Source organism: Marmota monax, unplaced genomic scaffold (assembly GCF_021218885.2).
Source record: "Marmota monax isolate L192 unplaced genomic scaffold, Marmota_monax_Labrador192_F-V1.1 WCK01_AAM20220418_F8-fsc00002, whole genome shotgun sequence".
Lineage (NCBI taxonomy): Eukaryota > Metazoa > Chordata > Mammalia > Rodentia > Sciuridae > Marmota > Marmota monax.
This window is the reverse complement of record NW_026693571.1, coordinates 18,626,538-18,651,730: the sequence shown is the minus strand read 5'-3', so window position 1 is coordinate 18,651,730 and position 25,193 is coordinate 18,626,538. Positions and strand designations below refer to the sequence as shown.

At 34.1% G+C, this 25,193-nt stretch overlaps 2 protein-coding genes and 1 pseudogene across 2 annotated transcripts in view; 1 reads left to right on the top strand and 2 right to left on the bottom strand.

The window, feature by feature from the left end:
- Nucleotides 1–25,193, bottom strand: part of Eif4e (eukaryotic translation initiation factor 4E) — a 38,818-nt gene extending 13,625 nt beyond the window's left edge. Inside the window, exons 1-2 of the mRNA XM_058583840.1 lie at nt 25,122–25,193; nt 668–774 (exon numbers count right to left, since the gene is read on the bottom strand). Coding sequence (XP_058439823.1) covers nt 668–774; nt 25,122–25,178 — 164 coding nt within the window. The 5' untranslated portion in view covers nt 25,179–25,193. The remainder of the gene's footprint in view (nt 1–667; nt 775–25,121) is intronic.
- Nucleotides 4,276–4,834, top strand: LOC124102542 (cytochrome c, somatic). Its single transcript, XM_046458945.2, has one exon. The coding sequence runs from the start codon at nt 4,351–4,353 to the stop codon at nt 4,666–4,668; it is 318 nt and encodes a 105-aa protein (XP_046314901.1). The 5' UTR covers nt 4,276–4,350; the 3' UTR covers nt 4,669–4,834.
- LOC131424706 (small ribosomal subunit protein uS8-like) lies at nt 5,746–20,171 on the bottom strand (annotated as a pseudogene).

Below are 25,193 nucleotides of genomic sequence, written 5' to 3'. Positions count from 1 at the left end.
GTCTCTTAAATACAACCAACCTCTAGTTAGTCTACACCTTGTACCTCTCCTTTTTCATTCCAACTTTGAGTTACCTGTGCTTGCTTTACATATTTGTATATGCCCTATTCACTCTTCAAACTGCCCCAATTTGTATCATCTACACTGTAAAAAAAAACTTTCCCCCTTTAAAAAAAAGACTTTTATTTATTCATTTTTTTAATAATAGCTATGTGAACCTTTTTCTAATAATAGCTATGTGAGCCTTTCTTTATTTGACCTTTTAGGTACATATGCTATCCTAAAAACAAACTATTTTGTTTCCATGATCCTCCACTCCCACAATCTTTATGTCTACAACCTTCACAGGCATTGTCCCTCAACACAAACCCTCTATTTGTTGATATCTCAGACATTTGTCTTGAGTCAAGTTCACTTCTCCTTAAGAGAATTAATTACTATTATAGCTTCAATTACAACCAATACAGATAAATTTCAAACTCTAATCTAGTTCTGAGCTCAAGATTCACACACAAAACTGCCTGATGTTCATGAGTCATCCAAATGAAAACGGAAGCCTTAACCTGAGCATACAAAAACTAGTCTCATCTAATTTTCCCCTTCAAACCTAACCTCTTCACCATTTTCCTTACTAAGTCACTAAACCTAGGTGTGTGAGAAAGCTTACCTGTTCTGTAGAGGATGTTTTATATAGTGTTCTGGGTTAGCAACCTCCTGATTAGATTCTGTTTTCTCCTCTTCTGTAGGCGGGGGATTAGGAGTAGGGGTGGTTTCCTAATGGAAACAATATAAAACATTATTCTAATTAAACTTAAGCCAATGATGTCAATAGTCTTTTTTAAGGAGAAGGAATCAGAGCAAATAATTTCATAGAACAGATCAAAAACCAACCTCTAATAACCAGATTCTTCTTCCTTCCAGTATCTCTTCATTAAGAGAAAGTTTCTCAAATTTTAAACTATAATTTTTATAAAATATGCAGTATCCACCTACTTGCCCATTTTTTAAATATCAAGATTAAGCAACAAAATTAGGAGAATCAACTATTTTCTTAACATGTCATATTATTGTATATGTTATTATTGGGGGTAGACGGAGGACTAAAACTAGTTTTGGAGAGTATAACAACTATATTGCAATGGCAAAAAAAAAAAAAAAAAAGGCTTTGTAAAGTGATCCAGCCAATGATACAGAGGTCCTTGCCTTTACGTCATACTGTTTACTACTCTATAACTTCAAAGTTTAGCAACTTGACATTTTCAATAATCAATATGCAAAAAAAGAAAGTGGCTTCTTTTAGGTTAGGCATAATGAATACTGTCACCTAAAAATATCAGAAAGAAAAGGAACCTGAGGACAACTTAAGATAGGTATTCACCACATTCCTCCTATTATTATTGATGCTAGTGTAAACTGATCAAGAAAACATAAAGGAAAGACACCAGAAGCTGAAACAAAAGTTGCAGAGAACAGAGATAGGGCTACAACAGTGTTTGGGTATCAGATTTTGGGTTGTTTTGGTGATTCTGGACATCAAACCCAGGGCCTTGTGTATGCTAGGCAAGCTGCTCTGAGTTTTTACTGCTAGGGTAGATATCAGATTTAAACTGAACTAACAAAACAATAGTCAGAGCAGATATGCTCTAAAAGATCTCAAACCAGATAGGTGCTTAATACTTGTTTTAAAGAATGCATTTTTTTCTTATCAACTTAGGATATGTACAGCAACTTCATTCTACTACCCTATAAAGTCACTCAGATCATGGGCTATGTCTTGATTTTGCTCATAATTATATTGTTAATGACCACAGTGCTCAAACTCAACAGGAACTATGAGCTCTTAAAATTGAATAAATTCAAGCCAGGCTCAGTGACTCACACCTGTAATCCCAGTGGCTCAGAAGGCTAAGGCAAGAGAATCACAATTTCAAAGATAGCCTCAGCAAAAGCAACTAAGTGAGACCCTGTCTCTAAAAACAAACAAACAAACAAACAAAAACAAAATAGGGCTGGAGATGTGGCTCAGTGGTCAAGCGCCCATGTTCAATCCCTGGTTACCCACCCCCACCAAAAAAAGAAAAAAAACGGAATTCAAATGTTTACATAAAAAGATTCAAAATTTACATGCAATCAGGAGTACAGTTTAAGCTTTATTAATAAGTATCTAGCAATCAGGCAGACATTACTAGACACACAAAGAATTTTTAAAAGACAACTGAAGATCATCCCTAAAAGACATCCAAAGATGATTCAAAAACGCCCACAGACAGAGACTTAGTAACAACGATTAATATGGTAAAACAGAAGATGGGGGATGGGGATGAAATTAAGAGTTATTTGAAAAGGGAATTGAATCTATTTTTTAAAAGAATCAAGAGTTGTGGCTCGAGTTGTGGCTCAGTGGCAGAGCACTTGCTTAGCATGTGTGAGGCACTGGGTTTGATCCTCAGCATCACATAAAAGTAAACAAAATAAAGGTATGCTGTCCATCTACAATTACAAATTTTTTTTTAAATAAAGACATCAAAACATAGTTTTGAACAGACAAGACTCTACCACATCCTCTCACCCACCCACTCACTGGGCCGCTCCCAATGGATTCCAAGTGAAATGAATATCAAAGGCAGTCTTCAGCCTATAAGCAATAGGATCCCAGATGGAATTTTGGAGATGTAAAAAAGAATAACATATCAAAAAAGGTTAAGTATTTGGGTAAATGCAGGAAGGATCACCATGTAAAAGAGCAGTAATACTGTCACGTGGGTTTAAAACAATGATGATCCCACCAAAGGGTTTGTAAGGTTGGGTATGCCAGCAAAATATATCCTTCTTCCGAAAGTACAGTACAGATTGAATAAGTAGCCTTTATCCAAAATGCCTGGGACCAGGAGTGTTTCAGATTTAAATTTTTTTCAGAATGAGATGTCTTAGGGATGGGACCTCAATCTTAACTGGGAAATTTGTTTCAAATGTACCATATAAACACAATTTGAAGGTAATTTTATATAACATTTTAAATAATTTGTACAATAAATTTTTATATTGAAGTTGAAGGAGTTGGAACAGAATTTCTTCTCTTGGTGACATTAAAGAGTTGTGCACCTGTGTTTTAATGGCAACCTGTCACATAAGGGCAGGTTTTTCCTCTTGGGCTCAAAAATTGTCAGATTTTGGAGGCTCAACCCATAGTTGTATCCTCATTATAAGCCACATTTTCACAACTTTTATTTAAACCTTTTACCTCAGCAGCATTAAAAAATGAAGCAAATGAGGAATTACAAGTTTCACAGGGTCCAAAATATCATCTTCTAACTCATTTAATGCTTTCCTTCCATTATTCTTCTTTTCACTATTAGAATAATGGAAGACTACGATGATAATCAAATCTATGAATATATAGAAAGAAAAACTGAGTAATCAGGAGAAAATATGCTCATTACCTAGAATTTAGAAAGTGCTCTTTTAATTTTAAAAGTCCTGCTTTAAATAAGTGACAGTTTTTTAATTCCATTTGATGCAGCTTTGAAGAACATAAAAATTTGTATCTTTCCTAAGTTAACTATAGTAAAATTAGCTACCCACTTTTAAGTACGTGTGGAAATATGAAACAATATACTAATTTAAAATCTTCTGATCATCACTTTTAATAGCAATTATCTTAATATGTAATATTAAAATAACTGTCTTGGGGCTGGGGTTGTGGCTCAGTGGTAGAGCGCTCGCCTAGCATGCGTGAAACACTGGGTTCAATCCTTAGCATCACATTAAAAGATATAAATAAAAAATAAAGATATTGTCTCCATCTACTACTAAAAATATATTTAAAAAAATAATTCTTAATTTAATAAGACAATATAGCTTAACAAACAATGTAAGATAAATGCTTTGAAAAACCATAAAATATTTTTTCTTATTATAAAAACTTTTAATTTTGAATCAAATAACCAAGCTGTTTTTCCTTTCTTAAAATATTTAATTTAGAGGGGCTGGGATTGTGGCTCAGCGGTAGAGTGCTCGCCTAGCATGGGCAGGACCTGGGTTCGATCCTCAGCACCACATAAAAATAAAGGCATTATGTTGTGTCCATCTACACCTAAAAAATAAATTTAAATAAATAAAATGTTTTTAAAAAATATTTAACTTAGATAAAAATAAAACAAAATATCCGTATTAGATATTTAAAACTTTCAGTCTGATTCTATGGGGATGGTTCAAATTCTATGAGGAAGTCTTATACTGTTTCAATTTTTGTCATTAGAAATTAATAAATGAGTAGAGAGTGGGACGTCCGGCTTCTGATCGGGATCCTTCTTTGCTTCTTTGCGCTAGCCACGAAAGAACGAATTAAAAATGGGTGATGTTGAGAAAGGCAAGAAGATTTTTGTTCAGAAGTGTGCCCAATGCCACACGGTGGAAAAGGGAGGCAAGCACAAGACTGGGCCAAATCTCCATGGACTGTTTGGGCGGAAGACAGGTCAGGCTGCTGGATTCTCTTATACAGATGCCAACAAGAACAAAGGCATCACCTGGGGAGAGGATACACTGATGGAGTATTTGGAGAATCCCAAAAAGTACATCCCTGGAACAAAAATGATCTTCGCTGGCATTAAGAAGAAGGGAGAAAGGGCAGACCTAATAGCTTACCTCAAAAAAGCCACTAATGAGTAATAGCTACTGCCTTATTTATTACCAAACAGAAATGTCTCTTGGCTTTTTTATGTGCACCATAATTTAATTGATGTGATACACCAGAAATCCAGATCATGAATGACTGACAAAATTATTTTTGTTGGACAATCCTGATTTAAGTAAAACTTACTTGTAGTTAAATTAATATTTTGGTTATATTCCCACTTCAGTAAATTCTATCACTGTTTCCCCTTTTTAAAGTTGTGGTTGGACTTAATTAGTAATGTTCGGTATTTCACAAAAATGGTGAATGACATCTGAAAACTGGTTTTATATTTAGTTTTATAGAACTGATTATGTGAATATGTTTAAAATATGGGGGAAATCCCTTCGCTCTCTCAGAACCAAGCATGATTCACATTTGTTTCAATTTCTGTTCATTAGCCTATTAAAGGTTGAAGATAAGGAAGCAGTGTCTACTTTATATTTTTGTTGACCATGCCAATTTAATTAGAATTCCCTGTATCTAAAATGCTGTTCTTTCCTTATGGAAAGGCATTTTTAGTGTGGTTTATGTATGATATTAAATAAAGAATATTTAACACTTCTCAAATTTAAAGCTGATCTATAAGTTCAGATGCTTTTTAAGTCCGCATAATACAGTAACAAGTTAGACTTTACTTTTTAATTCTTTATTTTCTAAGACTTAAGTTATCATTCAGGATTGTTTTTAAACAACTTTTCAGAAACAATACTATGGAACATCTAGGTGGTTGGTAGTGGTGCTTTTTGCCAACTTATTAGATGGAAAGATTAAGGTAAAAGAGATATACCCATCCATAAAATTTGTAAAATACGTTATCATAAGATTTAAGATAATTAAAAACAATCACAGATCATGAAAAAAAAAAAAAAAAAAGAAATTAATAAATGATATCCAAAACAATGTCACGCTGTATTAAATTCTTTATTCAAAAAATGGTTTACAATTATGGATATATGCCTAATCAGAACAAAGATATGTATTTTGTTTTTAAAAGAATCAGAACAAAAAATGCTTTTAGGTCATTCCTCAGTTAAACATAAATATTAATCAAATGTAACAAATCCTCCAATTTGTTCATTATTTATTTTAATTTGTTAAACACATTTAATATAAACTGTATATAAAAATAAAATTTAGATATTTTGAAGTTAGACCTCCTATTAAGATTCTCTGATTAATTCAAATGAGGCATGGGATTTTGGATAAATGGTAAACTAAGCAGCCAGGCTATGGGACAAGTGTGCCACACCAAGGAAATTCTCTCTGAAACTTTGTAAGGTTTCATGGAATGAATTTTTAAAACTGCTCCAATCACTTAAAAAAAAAAAAAAAAAAAATCTGCTCCCCGCCATCCCCAGAATTGGGGAATGAACACAGGGGATCCACCACTGAGTTACGTCTCCACCCTATTTCATTTGAGATCATCTTGCTAAATTTCCCTTCAATTTAGCAATCCTCCTACCTGGGATTACAGGCATGTACCAGTTCAATCATATATTTTTTAAATATTGAAGACAGGAAGGGTATGTGGGTATGTATCATGTGGGTATGTATGGAAACTAAGAAACACTTCAAAGAACAATTCTCTAAGAGATACAAACTTGTTTTCAAGGTTGTTTCCTATATAGCACAAATAGTAAAATAGTTTTAAATTTACATTCAATTTAAAAACAAAACTCTCTAATGAAAAGTCTCACCACATCCCTCTCCCTATTAGTTAAGGCTGGTGGTATACCAATTAGAAAATTTCATGAGAAATTTTGTCTTAACATTCATATTTTCAAATCACCTGGACAAAAAGTAAAGGTTAATTTAATAATTGACTACTTTCAAAGTAATCAAACACATTTTTAACTTGAAAGACAACCTCCCCTTGAAAAGCCATTGTATAATGGGTAGAATAGGGAGCAAGTGGTGCTGTTTATCTAGAAGATGGTAACCAGTATACCTGAAAGATAGGGTTCGTGAAACCAAAGATATAGCTAGAATGGTAAGTTGGAGTGAAATTTTGATAGGCCTCAAAGGTCAGGCAGTGGAAGTCATTAACTGGAAGGTAAAAGAGATTAAATATAGATGGCAAGTAAGGAAATAGAAAAAGACAACCAGTTTATATACAAAGTATTAAAACTGATTTTAGATTTGCTGCATTTGTTGAGGTTCAAATAAAAATGTTCAGTATTTAATTTAGCAACTCCAGCTCAGTAGGTGGTCTTAGCAACAGAAGTTGACAGGGGAAGAAAAAAAATCAAGCAAGAGTAGGGACAAGTCACAAAGAATCCAAGGGAGCATTTTAGTACATTCAACAAAAATTAGTACATATTATCATATTAGCCCTATAGAATGATACTAATATAAGAAAGCTAAATATTTCCCAGATCTAGTGTTATTACTCTGCTTTCTCTCATAAATCTGACTTAATTTTAAATTCTCAACATGTTCAAATCTATTTCCTCCAACTACAAAACATGCTTTTTCATTGCTTTGAATATTCAAATTTCTCACCAACTCTTAATCTAAATATACATATAACTACCTCTTCTAGAAATAATGAGCTCTCCTCCCTCAAGATACCCGTTTACATCCTCCATTACCTTCATACAACAAATATTTATTCCTAAGAACTTTCAGATTCTCCCCCCCAACATTAGGAGACACAGCCCAATCCTTAATTCGAAGTATATAAAAGCCAATGGTTTGTTGAATAGTCCCTAGGCACTAAAATTGACCTGAAGCAGTAATTCAAAGTGTGGTCCATAGTACTGGTGGCTCACCAACTGGTTATAGTTTTCAGGGAAGTTAAGGCATAAAAATGGAAGGTAAATACTTTATAACAATTTGGTAGTAATTATATATGTCTGATGAAACTTTTCAAATTCAAGAATACATTTTGTATGCATTATAACAGCTTTATAATTATTTTACAAAAAACAAAAGCAGGTCAGGTATACTGGTGCACACCTGTAATTCCAGCTACTCGGAAGACTGACGCAGGATCACAAGTTTGAGGCCAGCTTGGACACTTAATAAGACCTTGTCTCAAAAAATAAAAAGGACTGGGGATGTGGCTCAATACTTTCCTAGCATGTGCAAGGCCCTAGGTTCAATCCTTTGTACCACAAAAACAAGAAAACACAACAAAAACAAAACAGTTTTTCACCAGAGTAAGAGATACATTGGGGTCAGACCCTACCTAAGGTAGAATCCCATCTCTGCCATTTGCAGCTATAAATCATTGAGCATTTAACAAATTTTCCTATGCCTCAGTTTCCTCATCTTAAAATGGGCATTGTATGTAAACCCTGTAGGATTACTGGAGATTACAAGAATAAGTGAAAACCATTTAAATGGTCTGTGACACAGACCTCAGCACCACATAAATGTAAAATATATTGTGTCCACCTAAAATTTAAGAATAAATATTTTTAAAAAATAAATAAATAAATCATAAATTAGGTTCATTTATTTTCCCAATACCATTCCCTATGGTTCCAAACAATACTGCAACCAACAGTCTTTGCAAATGAGACTCTTAACTTCACTACTTGTTTTCCTACAGCAAATGTAATCCCAGATCTACCAATCTTATCTATTTGGAAGCAATACTGGAAAGTGGTCAAAAGCCGGTATACACTTCTAGCTCCTATTTGTGTGTGTGTGTAGTACTGAGGATTAAAACCTGGGCCTTGCACATGCTAGGCAACCGTTCTACCACTAAGCCACATTCCAGACCTTTTTAAATTTTGAGAAAGGGCTTGAATTGTCCTTGAACTTGCAACCCTCCCAAGTAGCACGGATTACAGGTATGTGCCACCACACCTGGCTTGATCAATTCTTTGAATTTAAAGTATAATAGAGGGAATTTTTTAAAAATAGGAATTTAAGTGAATTTGGATGGGACCTAAAAATCTGTGTAAGCATCACTTTCTTCATTTGTAAATAGCTGTAAGAGTTTTTAGTGACAACATGAGACACTGGCACTTAAGTGACCAATACTATCAGATACCATTAATAATCAGTACTATCAGATGCTATTAAACTTAAGAGTTTGGAAAGGTAAGAAAGGATGAGTAAATGAGTAAATGAATCAGATTTCCAAACTCTGCAAACATCTGGTTAATCTTTTCAATTTCACCATTAGGAAAAACTTGTGAAAGTCCAATCACCAACTTTGTATCTAAGTTACATTGGATAAGGAGTGGTAATTAAACCACCTGGGACATGTTGCTAAATTAGTCCTTGACTCGGTGACTTCTGTCTACCACCCTCAATTACACCAGATCTTCCTCATCTTCCTTCCCCTAACCCTACATAAAGAATAAGTATGAATTCAGGAAGAGAAGGAAACAGCTGATGAACTGTTTGGAAATAACTACATAACCACAACACCCAAATGATTTTAAGACCAATGAGGACCTTTCTCAATGACACAAAATAAATGTGAAAGTTCAATGCCACAGAACTAATAATGAGTAACAACATGACTATAGTAAAACACCTCCAGGAGAACTTCCTTTTATTTCTACTTTGCTTTACTCTTTAGTTGAATTGGAAAGATCATGAGTGGCTGAGTAAGAAATGTAAATGCTATGATGGCCAAGAAAGCTATCCAATTACTTCAACAATTTACTAACCCAACATTTCAGTGCGTTGAAGGCAATTCGTTAAGGTATAAAATAAACACCAAAAGTATAGGTAGAGAACAAAAGGATAGCACTTTATAATTTCAAAATGGTAACATCAATCCTCAAACCTCTTCCAAAATATGAGTTTTAACTTGACAGGTAACATTTACTAAGTTGCTACCATCAAACAATTTGCTATACGTATGTCAACATATTCTGTTTTCACAAAATTGTGAAATCACTATTCTCTCTACTCTTTAGATAAAACTTATTCTCTGGAAAATTAAACATGTCCAAGCTATAATCTGCATTAAAACCCGTAACTATCAGGGATTATGGCTAAGAATACCATGTGTACTAGCATTACTTATTTATTGTTTTAGTGTAATTATTACTAGAACTTCATTCACTCTTAAACAAGCCCAGGATTGGATAATAAATGGTTACCAAGGAATTCTTCTAAGTAGCATAACCCTACAGTACGTATTATGTTCTGCTCCACAGCCTCAGGTTCAACACCTTCACTCACCTTGACAAGTGCATGCCACTGCCAATAAATTAGTAAAAAAAAAAAAAAAAAGCATGAATGATATATATACTTCACCCCCCCACACACACACAGATACAAAATCCCACTACTAGGGAAAAAAGCAAGTAAATACTAAGAACCAATTATAGTGAGTATACTTTATCAGGCAGAACAGCATACTAATGCCTACTGATCAACTATCTCACATATACAGGTAATTATGAACAAGAATCCTCTTTTACAGATATAAATAACTAATTTTAACAAGGAAAGTGTTATGTAAAAATATACAAATAGACTTTACGGTACTTTACTTTCTTCTAGTATGCAAATACTCGATTCTCAGGTATCTTTTTAGCAAACCATGCACATCCCTCAGTACTTCCCAGGTATAAATTAGCATAATTAACTAGTGTGCAAGAACAAGTAGAGCCTCAATATCTGTCTTGTAAAAGATGAAAAAAAAAATCTAGGTGAAAATGCTAAGACTTTGCCACATGTAAATTAATTCTTTTGCATCTTAAAAATATAGGTATATAAATTCATATAAAATAAAAGAAACCAACTAATCTGGCATCACTCATAGTGTGATTGTAGATTTTGCAGGTCTTGTTCCTTGTCTGTAAAGTATCAAAACCACAATGTTCATACTCCTACCCTAAGAAAAGTATTATGATGATTTGTTGGATTGAATCTAAAAATATTTCAAAAATTCACAAATGCTTAATCAATTTAAGGAATAATCTAATTACCTGCTCAAAATTAATGACTAGTATTAGACTACTAAATAAACAGACAATTAAATTTGTTGGGGTTTAACAAAGGTTTATATATCTGCATAATCAGAATATGTAACTACCTTTTATTTTTTTAAAAATCCCTATAGCCCACACTTAAACTTCACATTTTCTAATATATAATTTTAAAACTTGGATGCATTCTTAACAACTAGAAAGATATGTGAGCATCTTGTTACATTTTAAAATAAACTAATTCCTAAGGAGCAATACTATCTATCTATTGACTAAATTACTGTGCAAATCTCAGAGCCTACAAATTCAGATGGGGGGATGTGATGACAGAAATAAAAGAAATAGATATGTGAACTAGAACAATAACAAGGATAATAATAAAATTTAAATGTCACTACTATTTAAACCAAAGATTACCAGAACATTCATATTTCAAAATAACTATAGAAAGATTGACACATGCTAAATATTATCAAAACTAAAAAATGTCTCAAAATATATCAATTTTTGGCTGGTTCGAAGGTAGTTAGTTATCTCAACTGAATAATCACTGTCAATTACAGATCTAACTCCTTGTTGTACTCTTTGCCAAGTGTGGTGGTGGACACCTGTAATTCCAGCCCCTTGGGAAGCAGATGAAGGAGACAGCAATCTCGGGGTCAGCCGCAAACAACTTAGTGATATCCTGTCTCAAAATAAAAAAGGGCTAAGGATGTAGCTCAATAGTAAATGGCTCTGGGTTCAATCCCCAGTTCCCCCAATCAGAACAAGTGTTTATACTACAGAAAACAATACTAGTTACATTAACATGATTAATTATTAATATTGCAATTATTCTTTAAAACTTGTCAATAGGGCTGGGTGTTATAGCTTATTATGTGTAAGGCCCTCAGTTCAATCCTCAGTACTGTGAGAATAAACACAAAAATACTTCACTAATAAAAATTCAAAAGGCAAACACTTTAAAGAAGATACTTTTAAAAATGACAAGCATAACTAAAATGTTAATTTAAAATTTAAATCAGTCTTTACATGTCACCATAAAACAAATGAGCAGTTGAATGCTGTAAATTTTGTGTTCACTTTTAACAATTTTTTCAATGATGGTCAATTATGTTAAAGGTTAAAAAAATGTCAACGTAAACTATAGTTTTAACAAGGAAATTATTAGTATATACCAAGAATTATCTTTCAAAAGAAAATATATTTTGAAGAAACATATTTCTTCAAATAAATTACAAACAAGTTTAGCCAGTGTTTCATGTGCCCCCAGGTTACATATACTTCTACTTATGATTAAGTTAATGAACTATCAAGTTTCAGAATATAGAAAGATATTTTTTAACCTAGTAATTAGATTTCTGAGAGATTTCTTTCAGGGAACTGACAGGACAATGACAGTTTCATATATTTTATATTAATAAAGACTATATATATATTAGACATATATAAAACCAAATAGTAACAAATCATGATGATCATGATACAGGCACTGCACTATTTTTAAAAAATATTTTAAAACATTAGTACACCAGACACAGTGGTGCACAGTTACAATCCAACCTACTAGGGAAGCTGAGGAAGGATCACAAGCTCCAGGTCACTCTGGGCAAATTAGGAAGACCCTGCCTCAAAATGAAAATTAAAGAAATGAACTATCAAGACATGAAGATGTGAAGGAAACTTAAATGCATATTACTAAATCAAAGGTTACATATATAGGAGTCCAACTACAACTACACTCTAGAAAGGCAAAAAGGCATGGGGAGTAGAGACAGGCAGAGCAGAAAGGATTTTGGAATAGTGTGACTATTCTGTATATTACAATAATGGTGGATATTAGTTACTACACATTTCACAAAACCCACAAAAGGTACAACACCAAGAATGAAATCTAATCATGAGTTAATGAAGGACCCATCAGTTGCAACAAATGTACTTCTCTGGTGCCGGATGTTGACAGTGGGAAAGCTGTGCATGTGTGGGGGAAAAGAGCATATTTAGAACTCTTTGTACTACCTACTCAATTTTGTTTTGAAACTAAAACTGCTCCTTAAAAAGTACTTAAAAGAGGAAAAAAGAAAGTAAAAAGGCATAAATAGGTATATGGTGAATTAACATTTACATACAAGTTAACCAAAATATTACTAGAGAACACCTACTTATTGGGATTACAGGTTTTCTTCAGTGATCTGATGCTCCAAAGTTGTTTTACCAATATTATATTGAAGTCCAAATATATACCTGAATCTACTTCTAGTTGTTCTAGTACTCTGCCAATCCCCTCTTGCACCAATATCACATCACATTTTTTAATTTTTATTTTTTTAGATGTAGATGGACACAATATATTTCTTTTTATTTATTTATTTTATATGGTGCTGAGGATCGAACCCAGTGCCTCACACAATTGAGGCAAGTGCTCTATCACTGAGCTACAACCCCAGCCTCCAATATCACATTTTTAAGTTGCCTTTGTTTAATAATTTTTTTCCCTTGTGGCAGGGCAAGTTTCCCATTCCCCCTTTCTCTTCCTTTTAAAAATTTATTGGGCTGGAGATGCAGCTCTGTGGTATACTGCTTTCCTAGCATGTGTGAGGCCCCAAATTCGATATCCAGCACCACCAAAAAGAGAGAGAGAGAGAGAGAGAGAGAGAGAGAGAGGGAGAAAGAAATTTACTAATGATTTTCATTTGTTAATATAACCTCCAAACAAACTTCACACAATCATTTTATAAAGCATGTGTTGGCAAACTTTCTATAAAAGGCCAATGAACATTTTAGGACAGTAATCTATCACTTTAAAAAAATTTTTTCAAAACTTTTTAAAACGTAAAAGACTATGATATTATGTAATTGTATATAATATATATAATTATGTTGATATATATTACATATATATAATTATAGTAGGCCACAGTATGCAGAACTAACCATGAAATATCATATGTACCTTGCCTACAAAGATTTTGATATTGTGATTCAGTTTATACAGAGTTTAGTAGTATTTTATTCAATAATTAACATCTCTCCACTATTAAATCTTTTTCAAAAACAAACCTAGGATTCTTCATTTATTAAGTTCTCCTTTGTATTCCTCAGTAGAGTCGCATAGTTATTATAAAACTGTAATACGGTTATGTCATCAGAATGCAACTTACTGTTATACTTACATTTAAAGTGTAAATGATAACTCTATTTTGGGGGAGCAACAATGGAAATTGAACCCAGGGTGGCAAGCATTCTATCCATGAGCTATGTCCCCAACCTTTTAAAAAAAAATTATTTTATTCCATACCAGGATTGAACTCAGCAACACTCAACCACTAAGCCACATCCCCAGCCCTATTTTGTATTCTATTTAGAGACAGGGCCTCACTGAGTTAGTTAGCACCTCGCTTTTGCTGAGGCTAGCTTTGAACTCACGATCCTCCTGCATCAGCATCCCCAGCGGCTGAGATTATAGGCATGAGCCAACATGCCCAGCAAAATTTTTATTTTGAGATAGGGTCTCACTATATTATACAAGCTGGCCTCAAACTTGCGGTCCTCCTGCCTCAGCCTCACAAATTGCTGGATTACAGGCATCTATCTGCTACCACTCACAGCTCATTTATTTATTTATTTTTAATATAAATGTATTTTTTTTCCTATTCAGTAATTCATTAATATAAAGTGAAGGAAAGAGCTGGGTTCAACACCAAAGCCTGGCACATAAGCACTCAAATGTTTGAATAAATGGATGATTCTAATATTACTTCCCAAAATCTCACAAACTACAGCACAGATTTAAGAAACTAAACACACACTCTCGCGTATGGAAAAAACAAAAGGAAATAAAGTGGGGCTGGGGATGTGGCTCAAGTGGTAGCGCTCGCCTAGCATGCGTGAGGCACTGGATTCAATTCTCAGCACCACATAAAAATAAAATAAAGATGTCGTGTCACCTAAAACTAAAAAATAAATATTTTTTTTTAAAAAAGAAGGAAATAAAGTGGGTGGGACTGGAATGCAGACAGACAAGTGGTAACCGGATCAATGTATGCAACAAGAGCCTTAAAGGCTGGCAGCAGTATCATTAAAACTGGGAGTGAAGGGAGGTAAAAGAGAATTCAGTAAAAGCTGTTTAGAGAGTAGCTAGGTCCCTCAATCCCCTCTGCTACTCCAAGCTACTCGGACTGCTGCCAGAAGAGTTCAAAAAGAAAAAGAAAAGAAGCATCTTAAGGATAGAGGTAGGGAAAAGAATATGCTTTAAATGTGTGTGTGTATATCCTAAAAAGCATAACTTATGATTTTTGTATGCATATAGAATTACAGAAAGTTATAAAAGTCAACATTCAGAAGACAAAACAAGAGGGAGAGAATGAACAAGGAGAAAGAAAAGTGAGAGACAATACCTGGGAATTTATATAAGACATACAAGACTGTAAAATACATGAAATTTCCCAGAGAACTAGTCTTAAAAAATCCAAAATCTGAATGTTTCAAAAAGAATAAAAAGATGAGACGATGGGCTGGGGTTGTAGCTCAGTGGAAGAGTGCTTGCCTAGCATGTGTGAAGTACTGGGTTCAATTCTCAGCACCACATATAAATAAATAAAATAAAAAGTCCATCGACAATGAAAAAATATTTAAAAAAAAAGAGACAGGAGAGGAAAAACACAAATAAATCTGTCAGATGTGATAGATATGAATTGCCATATTTAAAAAGTCCTGCCTTTTGGCTTTCAACTCAGGAGGCCAAAGCACAACTTTCTTCAGTTGTCCTGAATCCAGGTTCTTCTGACATCAGCGACCTTCACAATGCTGCCCAGCTTGAACTCCAAGATCAAAGTCATATGCCTGAGGTGCACTGGGTGGAAAGGTTATTACTGTATCTTCTATGAGGTCTACCTCCAAAAGAAAAAAAGGTTGGTCATGACATCCCCAAGGCAACCAGTGAATGTAAGGGTCTGAGGACAGTGAAACGGACCATTCCGAACCAAGAAGGGAAGTCTGAAGTGGTATCTTCTACCTTTGCCCTCATTATCAAAGCCTCAAAGAACCATCAAGAGGCAAAAATAAACAGAAAAAAAAAAAAAATTAAACACAGTGGAAATATCATTTTCAATGAAACTGTCAACATTGTTCCAGAGAATTTTTTGGAACCACTGAAAAGATCCTGTGGACTGCCCTGCCCAGCCCAGTCTGCGAGCTGCAATGTTGATGGTAGCCACCCTCTATATGACATCAACAGAGGTACAGTGGAATACCCAAAAGTAAGAAGTACAAGGGAAAATATTAAATAAAGGATTGACAACCAGAAATAAAGTTTAAAATTTTAAGTAGTTCATACTCACACTGTATGTCAATATGAAATGGGACAAGAATCTACAAATTTCTAAGCAATGGGGATATGAAAGGAATCAGTCATATTTAAAAGAAAAAAAATCATCAGAATCATTTTAGACTTATCAACAGAACTACAGAACAATTATCTTCAAAATTCCAAAGAATTCTATGCCCAGGCAAACTACCAGAACAATACTGCTTAATATTCAAAGTCTCAAAAAGTTCTTTAACTAGCATATATCTTCATTTTTTTCTTTTACTTTTTTGTCCACTGAGGCATTTTATTGTTATGTACGTTTTATATCCCCAGAAAAAGAATCCCAGGATTTTTCCTCCTGTGTTTTCATCCTGCTTCTTCATAGTCCATGATGCCAGCTGAAGTTGTCAATACAATGCAACCAAACTGATAGGATGGGAGCAAATTATTCTGACATTTTTCTAGATCTTTGAGCTGCACATAGAACCTGGGGCTGATCATTCCACACTTGTTTAACCTGCTTGTGAGAGTGACAACAATTTTCCCAGCTCTGTGATCATCCATGATTTCAAATTTGCCAATGTAACCATGCTTCATCATCACAGAAAACGGACAATGACTTTGGAGTACAGCCTAATAAGAACCTGGTGTTTGCCTCTCTTTTTAGCACCATTGATGTTCTTGAGATCATCAGCCAGGACATTCATGTACACTATTATGGCGGCACGAAAAGCCTGGCGGAAAAAGCCCATATATCTTTTCTTAAAAAAAAAATTACTAAAGATGTGATCCACCAAAGTGACACAAGAAATCAAGTAAGAGGAAGGCAATGGACACAGGCAACAGAGGGGTGCAACAGAGAAGTAAAATGAGAGGGAATCAGAAACACAGTAAAAGGAGATCAAGTGAAGACGAATGTGCAACAAATGTAAGAGTTAATAGTTCAGACTGGAGTAATGTGATTCAGGTGAATGTGAGTAGAGCAATGATTTGATGGCTATTATGACCAAGACACATTTCCTAAAAAAACCAAGAGGATGGGGCCCAGTGGTAGAACACTTGCCTAGCATGCACAAGGCCCTGGGTTCATCCCTAGCACTGTAATAAAGAAAAAATGAAAACCACTAAATACTATGGGTTCTGGCCCAGGTTAAATCCATACTTAACTCAGTTTGACCATGTATGTGATAATGAAGTTCTTTTTCCCTCCTTTGTGTTCAGCTCCCTTATTGGACCCAAAAGAGTATTGCTTTAATCTAATCTTAAAATAAGATAATAGAGTGGCCTATTCCCACAAACTGCTCTCCTACTGCATGTTCTTGCCTGGCCCACAACACAACCCTGCCAGATAATAACTGCAGACTCCTCTGTTTCCAAGAACCTGAACAAGGTTTCCCCAGGAAGAGCTTTAGTAGACATTATAGAAGCTGAAGCCACACTAGGAACAAGAAATTGTATTCAAATTATTTTCTCTCGGGAACTTTTGTAAACTAAACAACATGTTAGCTGAAAGATACATACAATGAAGATTACTACAAAAAATGGAATTATTAACAGGAAATTCAAGATAGAAAGTGGGAAGGAGACAAAGAAATAATCATGATGAGAGTATTTAAAAAAATGAGGTACTGATGATCTCTTAGGTTATGGATACATAGATATCCAGTTTCTTTCTCTAAAACTTACGAATGTTTTATACTTTGTTTCCCTACATAAACAGTTAACTCATTGAGGAAAAAGACCTAAAAATTAATTAACTTGACAGCCAACTAAACTTGAACAATTATTTTATTTGACCAGTACTGTTTTTAACTTCAATTTGTTGACAAAATACCTACCTTATAGATATGCTACCCACTGCATGAAAGGATATAAGTAAAAGGTTATACTGGTCGTCAATATAGAAATAGTTGTTAAACCACACTATGTAATACATTCTATCAAAAAAAAAGTGAGTGCTTTACATATTGATACATAATGCTCTAAAATAAATATTGGGCAAAAATGCAATGTACCAGAATACTGTGGAAGATGGCTATTATTTATATATTTTTTAAAATCACATTTACTTGTATATACAAAATGTCTATTAAAAAGAAAGACAAGACATGGATAATGCTGATTGCTTCAAATGATGATCTCCCTAAACAGGAATCAGCTTGAGAAGATTTCACTGTATATTCCTGCACAAATCCCGAGTTTTGAACAGTATTAGGACTACCTATTCACACAGTTGAAAAAAAAAAAAAGCGATAAAATTAACCCATAGAATAATTTTAATTTTATACAAGACCAAATAAATAGCTTTGGAAGGTTAAAATATACTGAAAAGGTTTTCTAGGATAAAATTAAATAATTTAATCCAACCAAATTGAACATATCCAATTTTACTTTACAAAATCAAACGAAATATATATTCATATATTTGTACACACTACAATGTGTCTAGATTCTCAAGTAGTAATGTACAATTTGAAAGCCACTATCTACATGGCTAATTAAAGTTATCAAAGTTAAATAATGTTTAAAATTCATTTCCTTGATTGATCTAGGCACATTTTCAAGTTTGTAACTGACATGTTAAATTAGTGGCTAATGCAATAGACAGCATACTACAGTATTTCCATTATCACAGAAAGTCCTCCTGAATGGCCTTTTTATAGTAGGATCCTCAAAAAACTAAAGAACATGAGTACGTTGGAAAGGGAAACTCAGTGGTTGGGGATAGGGAACAGATAAATTTTTCACATTAAAAGGATTAGTCTATGCCAGGCCATGTGCTTGATATATTTCATGTTAACTCAATCCCTACTGCAATCTGGTTTCCTGTGTAATTCTATGCATTTTTATTTAAAGCATTTAAAAACATTCTGAAATGTGCTTGATTCCTACTGCAAAAAAAAAAAAAAAAAAAATCTTATAACTTCACCAGACTACTAAAGGGAACAATTCAAATTTTGGACCACAAGTATGTATTATTAAATCAAGGGGAAAAAATTATAAAAATACAGTAAATGCTAAATACCATTAACATGGCAAAACTCAAGTTCAAATGAAATATTTGAACAAAATTCACTCCTAAAAACAAAATTAAAAAAAAAAAAATCACTCCTATTCCCACAATCTAAACAATATTACATAATCCTTTCAGAAATTATTTTATATTTGACCTTTTTTTCCTTCTTTTTTTTTGTACTGGATATTGAACCCAGGGGCTTAACTATTGAGCCATATCTCCAGCCCTTTTTTATATATTTCATTTAGAGACAGGGTTTCGCTGAGTTGCTTAGGCTGATTTTGAACTCATCCTCCTGCCTCAGCCTCCCAAGGCACTGGGATTATAGGCCTGTGCCACCACGCCTGGCTATATTTAACTTTTTATATTCATAAAATTATTAAATATATTACACCATATTAACATTTACATTAATATACAAACATATTGGTATATATTGATCATAATATTTATATATTTTATATTTGTGTATAATGATGATGTATGCATCAATTTTATGCCTAATATACAAGTTTTATTAAAAGAAAAGAGTTGGAGGGTTTATTTTAGTTGAATTTTACTTTGATTTTTTCTTGAACAGGACAATAATAAAGCTTGAGACCTGGGTCTGAATTCTGGCTCTCATTTAGGAACTATGTGACAGAAAAAAAATTTACCTGAAACATGAAATCCCTACCCATTCATTTCATTCAGTAAAAAAACACAAGAAAAAATTTTCATTTTATCTCTCCATTAAGATGTCAGATTTTCTTAATTAATACTTGAAATTATCCGTGTTGATACATAGGCTACTGCCCCATAAGAATTTTTATAGCAATATTAACATATTCATGTAAAAATGAAAATTTTATTGACTCATTATAATCAACAGCAGAGAAAGAATATTTTAACTAATTTCTGTATAGTACTTTGTTTTAACAAGCTTAAAATACATAATGAGGGCTGGGGATGTGGCTCAAGCGGTAGCACGCTCGCCTGGCATGCGTGCGGCCTGGGTTCGATCCTCAGCACCACATACAAACAAAGATGTGTCTGCCGAAAACTAAAAAAAATAAATATTAAAATACATAATGAACACGTGTGTTTTAGCTGAAACTTTTTCAAAACAATTGTTCAACTTTGAGAAACCTTTCACCAAAATTAATAATAAGTACTAAAAATCCTAGACCCATTATATTAAATACAATTAGTATACAGTCCTTCTATATCTGCAGGCTTGTTATTGGCAGATTCAATCAACCTCAGATGGAATATTCAGGAAAAAAACATAGTGTCGGGCTGGGGATGTGGCTCAAGCAGTAGCGCGCTCGCCTGGCATGCGTGCGGCCCGGGTTCGATCCTCAGCACCACATACAAACAAAGATGTTGTGTCCGCCGAGAACTAAAATAAATAAATAAATATTTAAAAAAAAAAAAGATAAAGTTATGTCATTTACAAAAAAAAAAAAAAAAAAAAAAAACATAGTGTCTATACCAAACATATACAATTTTTTCTTGTCACTATTCCTAAACAATACAGAACAATTGCATAGCACTAATGTTGTAATATGTATTATAATTAACTTAGAGATGACTTCAAGTATACAGGAGGCTGTGTATAGGTTATATGCAAACGTTACACATTTTATATAAAGGACTTGAGCATCTGCAGATTTTGGTGTATCTGCGGAGGGGACTGGGGATCCTGGAACCAATCTCCTCGGATACCAAGGACTACTCTAACTGCTTGTTCAATCTTTCAGGTTCAGAAATTGTGGTGGTATTTTCTTAGTAGTTTTATTATTCAACATGACAGTATAATAGCACCTAGAAAAAACTGTCCCCACATTTTTTTATTTTATAGCTGTAGCAAAATGCCTGATAAGTTTATCAAAATAAATTTCCTTTTCTGAAGTCACCCAAAGAAAGCACATTGCATGCTTACTGGAAAGAAGATGTCACCATTGTGAAAGTACAACTCTGGAATGTGGTTATTTTGTTTAAATAACACCCCAGCTGTGTGATCTTGGGGAAAGTTAGTCACACAAATTTTACCTTGGTCCCTTGGTTTTCTCATCTGTGAAATAATAATACTACCTACTTTACAGGATTTGCTATAAGGATGGTATGAATATATGTAAAGGAATTAGTGTGGTGCCTGACTTACATTAAGTGCTATGTTAGCAACTACTAAAAAATAAAGCTCTGTTTCCATTAAAAAATAGCTGTTACACACAGGTCATTTTTAAAAGGCCATTTTTTTTTGTTGTTTTTTTGTTTGTCATTTCTGGAGTTTGTTGTTTAGAACTCTGAATCCATACACATGAAATACAATACTGCTTGGGTCTGTCATGATCCACTGGAAAGTAAACAGTGTGATTCAACTTCAGCTTTCCATTATTTCTATGGAATAACATTTTAGAAATTTACACTTCTGACTACATTCTCGGATATTTTAGAGCAAAAACGGTTCTTTTTCCCTCCAGACACAACAACAGACTTATGAAAAAACATTTGATTTTTTTATATGTATTTTTTACATAATACCTCTGGACATAATACCTTTATTTTATTTATTTATTTATATGTGGTACTGAGGATCAAACCCAGAGCCTCACACATGCCAGGCGAGAGCTCTACCACTCAGCCACAACCCCAGCACCCCCACTCCCCCGAACATTTGATTATTACCAAAAATTTTTAGCAGTGGGTGGGAAGAGTATCTTAGGGTGGGAGATCATAGGCTTTGCATTTGTTGCTAATGGCCAAGGATTGATAATCAAAAGGCTGCAGAATTTCCTAGCAGAGGAAAAAGATGTGTGCATGGAACGCATTGATAGAGTATTAACCTCATCTGGTCCTTCTTAACTGACAAATTCTCATCTTTGAATACTGCATTTAAAAATCAAAATTACCTTAACATGTCTTATTCCCAATTTTTCAAGTAAACTTAGAAATTTCAATGTTTCTAGTAACAGATATTAAAATGAGACTATAACCCATGCTCATTTTCACTTCTAAAGTCTGATCAAGACTGTACAACTCATATTCAACAGATGTTAAAGGAAATTTCTAGTGGGAGCAGGGAAGAAAAAGGAGAAATTACCATTGATAGAAAAGTTAATTCACAGGTCCCTTAATAAGTCGAGGACTGCTGGTACTTCCAAAATAATCTAAATCTTATATAAATTAAACAGAACATTTTATAAAAGTGTTATTTGCCCACAATTTTCTATTCAAGTTAGATTAAGCTTACATAATTCACTTTATGTATGATTCTCTGCAATTTCAGTGAGTAAACTGTTTATCTACACTAAATATATTGAAGTCAAATAACTATTCATATTAGGTCAGAGTATAAAACGAAATGAAGTTTGTGACACAAATGCTAGAACCAAATTTATTTGGCTTATTAATCATCTTTGATATATTGGGTTCTTCAATTAAAACAAAAACACCTATACTAATTTATAAAGTATACCAATCAACAAAACAGTGTTTCACTGACACACACATTGAATTTTACAACACAACACTTATTTGTCAATATGTATTTAAGCCTTATTTAAACTCTCTGCAATTCAAAGCATGTTTCTAAAGTATAAAAAAGGAAACATTAAATCTTCTGGCTGTCCAAGTTGATTCACTGAAGAAATTAATGTAGAGTTCAAATATTTCAAGTTACAATGTAAAAACAAGTAAAATTACATGCCTTCAGTTAACTGAAGAAATCAAAATTTATCTTACCTTAAAAACAAATACAAGGTGAAAAAGGAGGGGGATAATAAAGAATGCAGAATGAAGATAAAGCTACAAAGAAAGATGAGCCACTGGAGGTAAGATGGCCTGGGGACACTGCCTTACCATCTTAAGTAATACCAAGTCTAATTTTGACCTAGCCACAATTCAAATGCCCATAGGATTGACAGAAGAGTACTGTTTGTCCAATGTTAAAAATTCTGTCACATCACCTATAAAAAAGTAAAATGCTTCCTTTAATTCTCTTTCAAGTTTCTTGTCACTTTAATATTTATAAACCCTACCTTAATGTAACTAAACCCATACACACAATTAAAACTTTACAAGGACTTAAAATGACTAATATTGTATGTAATTTCCACTGACAAAAACTACCAAATGTCTATGAAAGGTGAGATAAGGAGGAAAAGCCCATGGCTCTTTCTAAATGCTTATGATTATGCACAGTTTAAAAAAAAAGGCATTAATGACACTTACAAGTTAGCTGAAGTACCAATGAAATATGATTTTTTTTGTCAGCAATATTACCTCAACTGCAACCTGGTATTAATCAGTTGCTTAAAAAACAAAAAAATCCAAGTTGGGGTTGTAGCTCAGTGGTAGAACTCTTGCCTAGCATATGTGAGGCACGGAGTTGGCTCTTCAGCACTACATAAAAATAAATAAAATAAAAGTACTGTGTCCAGCTACAACTAAAAAAGGAGGTAAGATGGCCTGGGGACACTGCCTTACCTAAAAAAAAAAAAAAAAAATCCAAGACCAGGGGTACAGATCACTGGTAGAGTGTATGACTATCATGCAGGAGGCCCTGGGTTCAAGCTCTAGTGCCAAAAATAAATAAATAATGAAACTGTCAAAAGAAATACTACATCATTAGCCTGTGGACAAGGGTGCATAAAAGTAGTAAAAATTTGTATTTCTCACTAAAAATGCACACTTCAATACTATTTTACATATAACCCCAAACTACTATAGTTTCAATCTAGGTTTCTACATTTTAAGTTCTTGGGTTGTTCATCTCCCTAATTTTTTTTTTTAATTCCTCTTTCTAAATTTAAACACACTATCCAAATCTTCCTGGGCCAGGACTAGAACACTGTATCAGTGATCACAACACTGGGAATTAAGCTTAAGAGTTTAAAACGAACAAGGCATAGAATCACATTTTGTATTAACTTTGTATCCTTTGGTACACAACCCTAAACATACCAGGGACTATAAACATTTACTAACTCAAAATCGTCCTTCACCACTTGAGTGTTTGTGCTGAAACAAACCTGAATAGCTTCACAAAATCTGAAGGACCTAAAGGTTACTGATGAAACTTTACGAACACATTACTGTTTTATCATTTAAAGATTTTTAAAGCTTGCCTCCATTACCACTGTAACCTTTCTTCCCCAACACTAGTATAGTGGCTTGGAGCAGATCCTGTCAAAAGTGGACATCAGAATCTCCTAAAGGCGTTTTAAATTTTACATATTTATACTTCGTTGTTATATAACTTTAATGCTCTAAAGTCAGCTAATTTTATTAGCTACTTAAGAGAGGTTTGCAGTCAATGTAATTCCCAGAAACATAAATGAAAACTGGTGCCAATAAATAACAAGCAAAGAAACAGAAAAACTGCCTTAAATTCTGGCAACAAACAAGGACAGTTTGCATCAATGTAATATAAAAAAAGCGACTGTGTAGTCTATGGGATAATTTTTTCAAAGTTTTTTAAATAAGTCTTTTTAAAAGTCAAAGCATATTGGTAGACTATTACCAAAATCACAAATTATCATGTACAAATTCACAAAAATACCTGGCAAGGAAAATCTGCAACAGGTTCCATAACGTCAAATGTTTTCTGGTTGCTAATATACTCCATTATGCACCTGAGACATTATCACATATGTGTGACAATCCGTAAAAGGCAAGAGAGGCCCAGAAGTCTCAGTGAGCCAGTGTCGACAAACTCAAACTATGACAAAAATATCCTCTGCCTTAGGGTTAACTACCAACTTTCTGGCCTGAGATTAACTTGCTTTAAGAAAGTTTAAAATGGTGCCTATATGGAAAGGAAAGCTTGTAGCATTAAAAGAAAAAATTCAAATGGAAAAGCACTCTTAAAAGTTAAGTTCTACTTCCAATAAACCGTGTAGCAGAAATCTTCCAGGAGATAAAGACACGGAAGAACAGATGGATCTAGACGCGATCGCATTCTCTGAGGCGTGCGCACTGCGCGGAAAGGATGAATGAATGGAAGACAGGCGCGTGTGAAATGCAGCAGGTCCGGCCGGCAAGCCGACCGGCAGCAGCGCTCAGTAGCAGCGATCAGTAGGCCTCGCTCCTCCCCCTTCCCTCCTCCATGACAGCCCAGTCCCAAGCATGGAGGGGCGAGGACAATGTGATCCCCCTTCTCACCACCACCACCACCCTCATTCTACTCGAGAGAGCTTAACCACGCGACACCGGGGTTTCCTCCCCATCCCAAACCTTTTTCGCCTCCCCAGCCGCCAACCCCGGCAACTCTCCGATGCGCTGGAGTAACATGCGCTCGACCCTCTC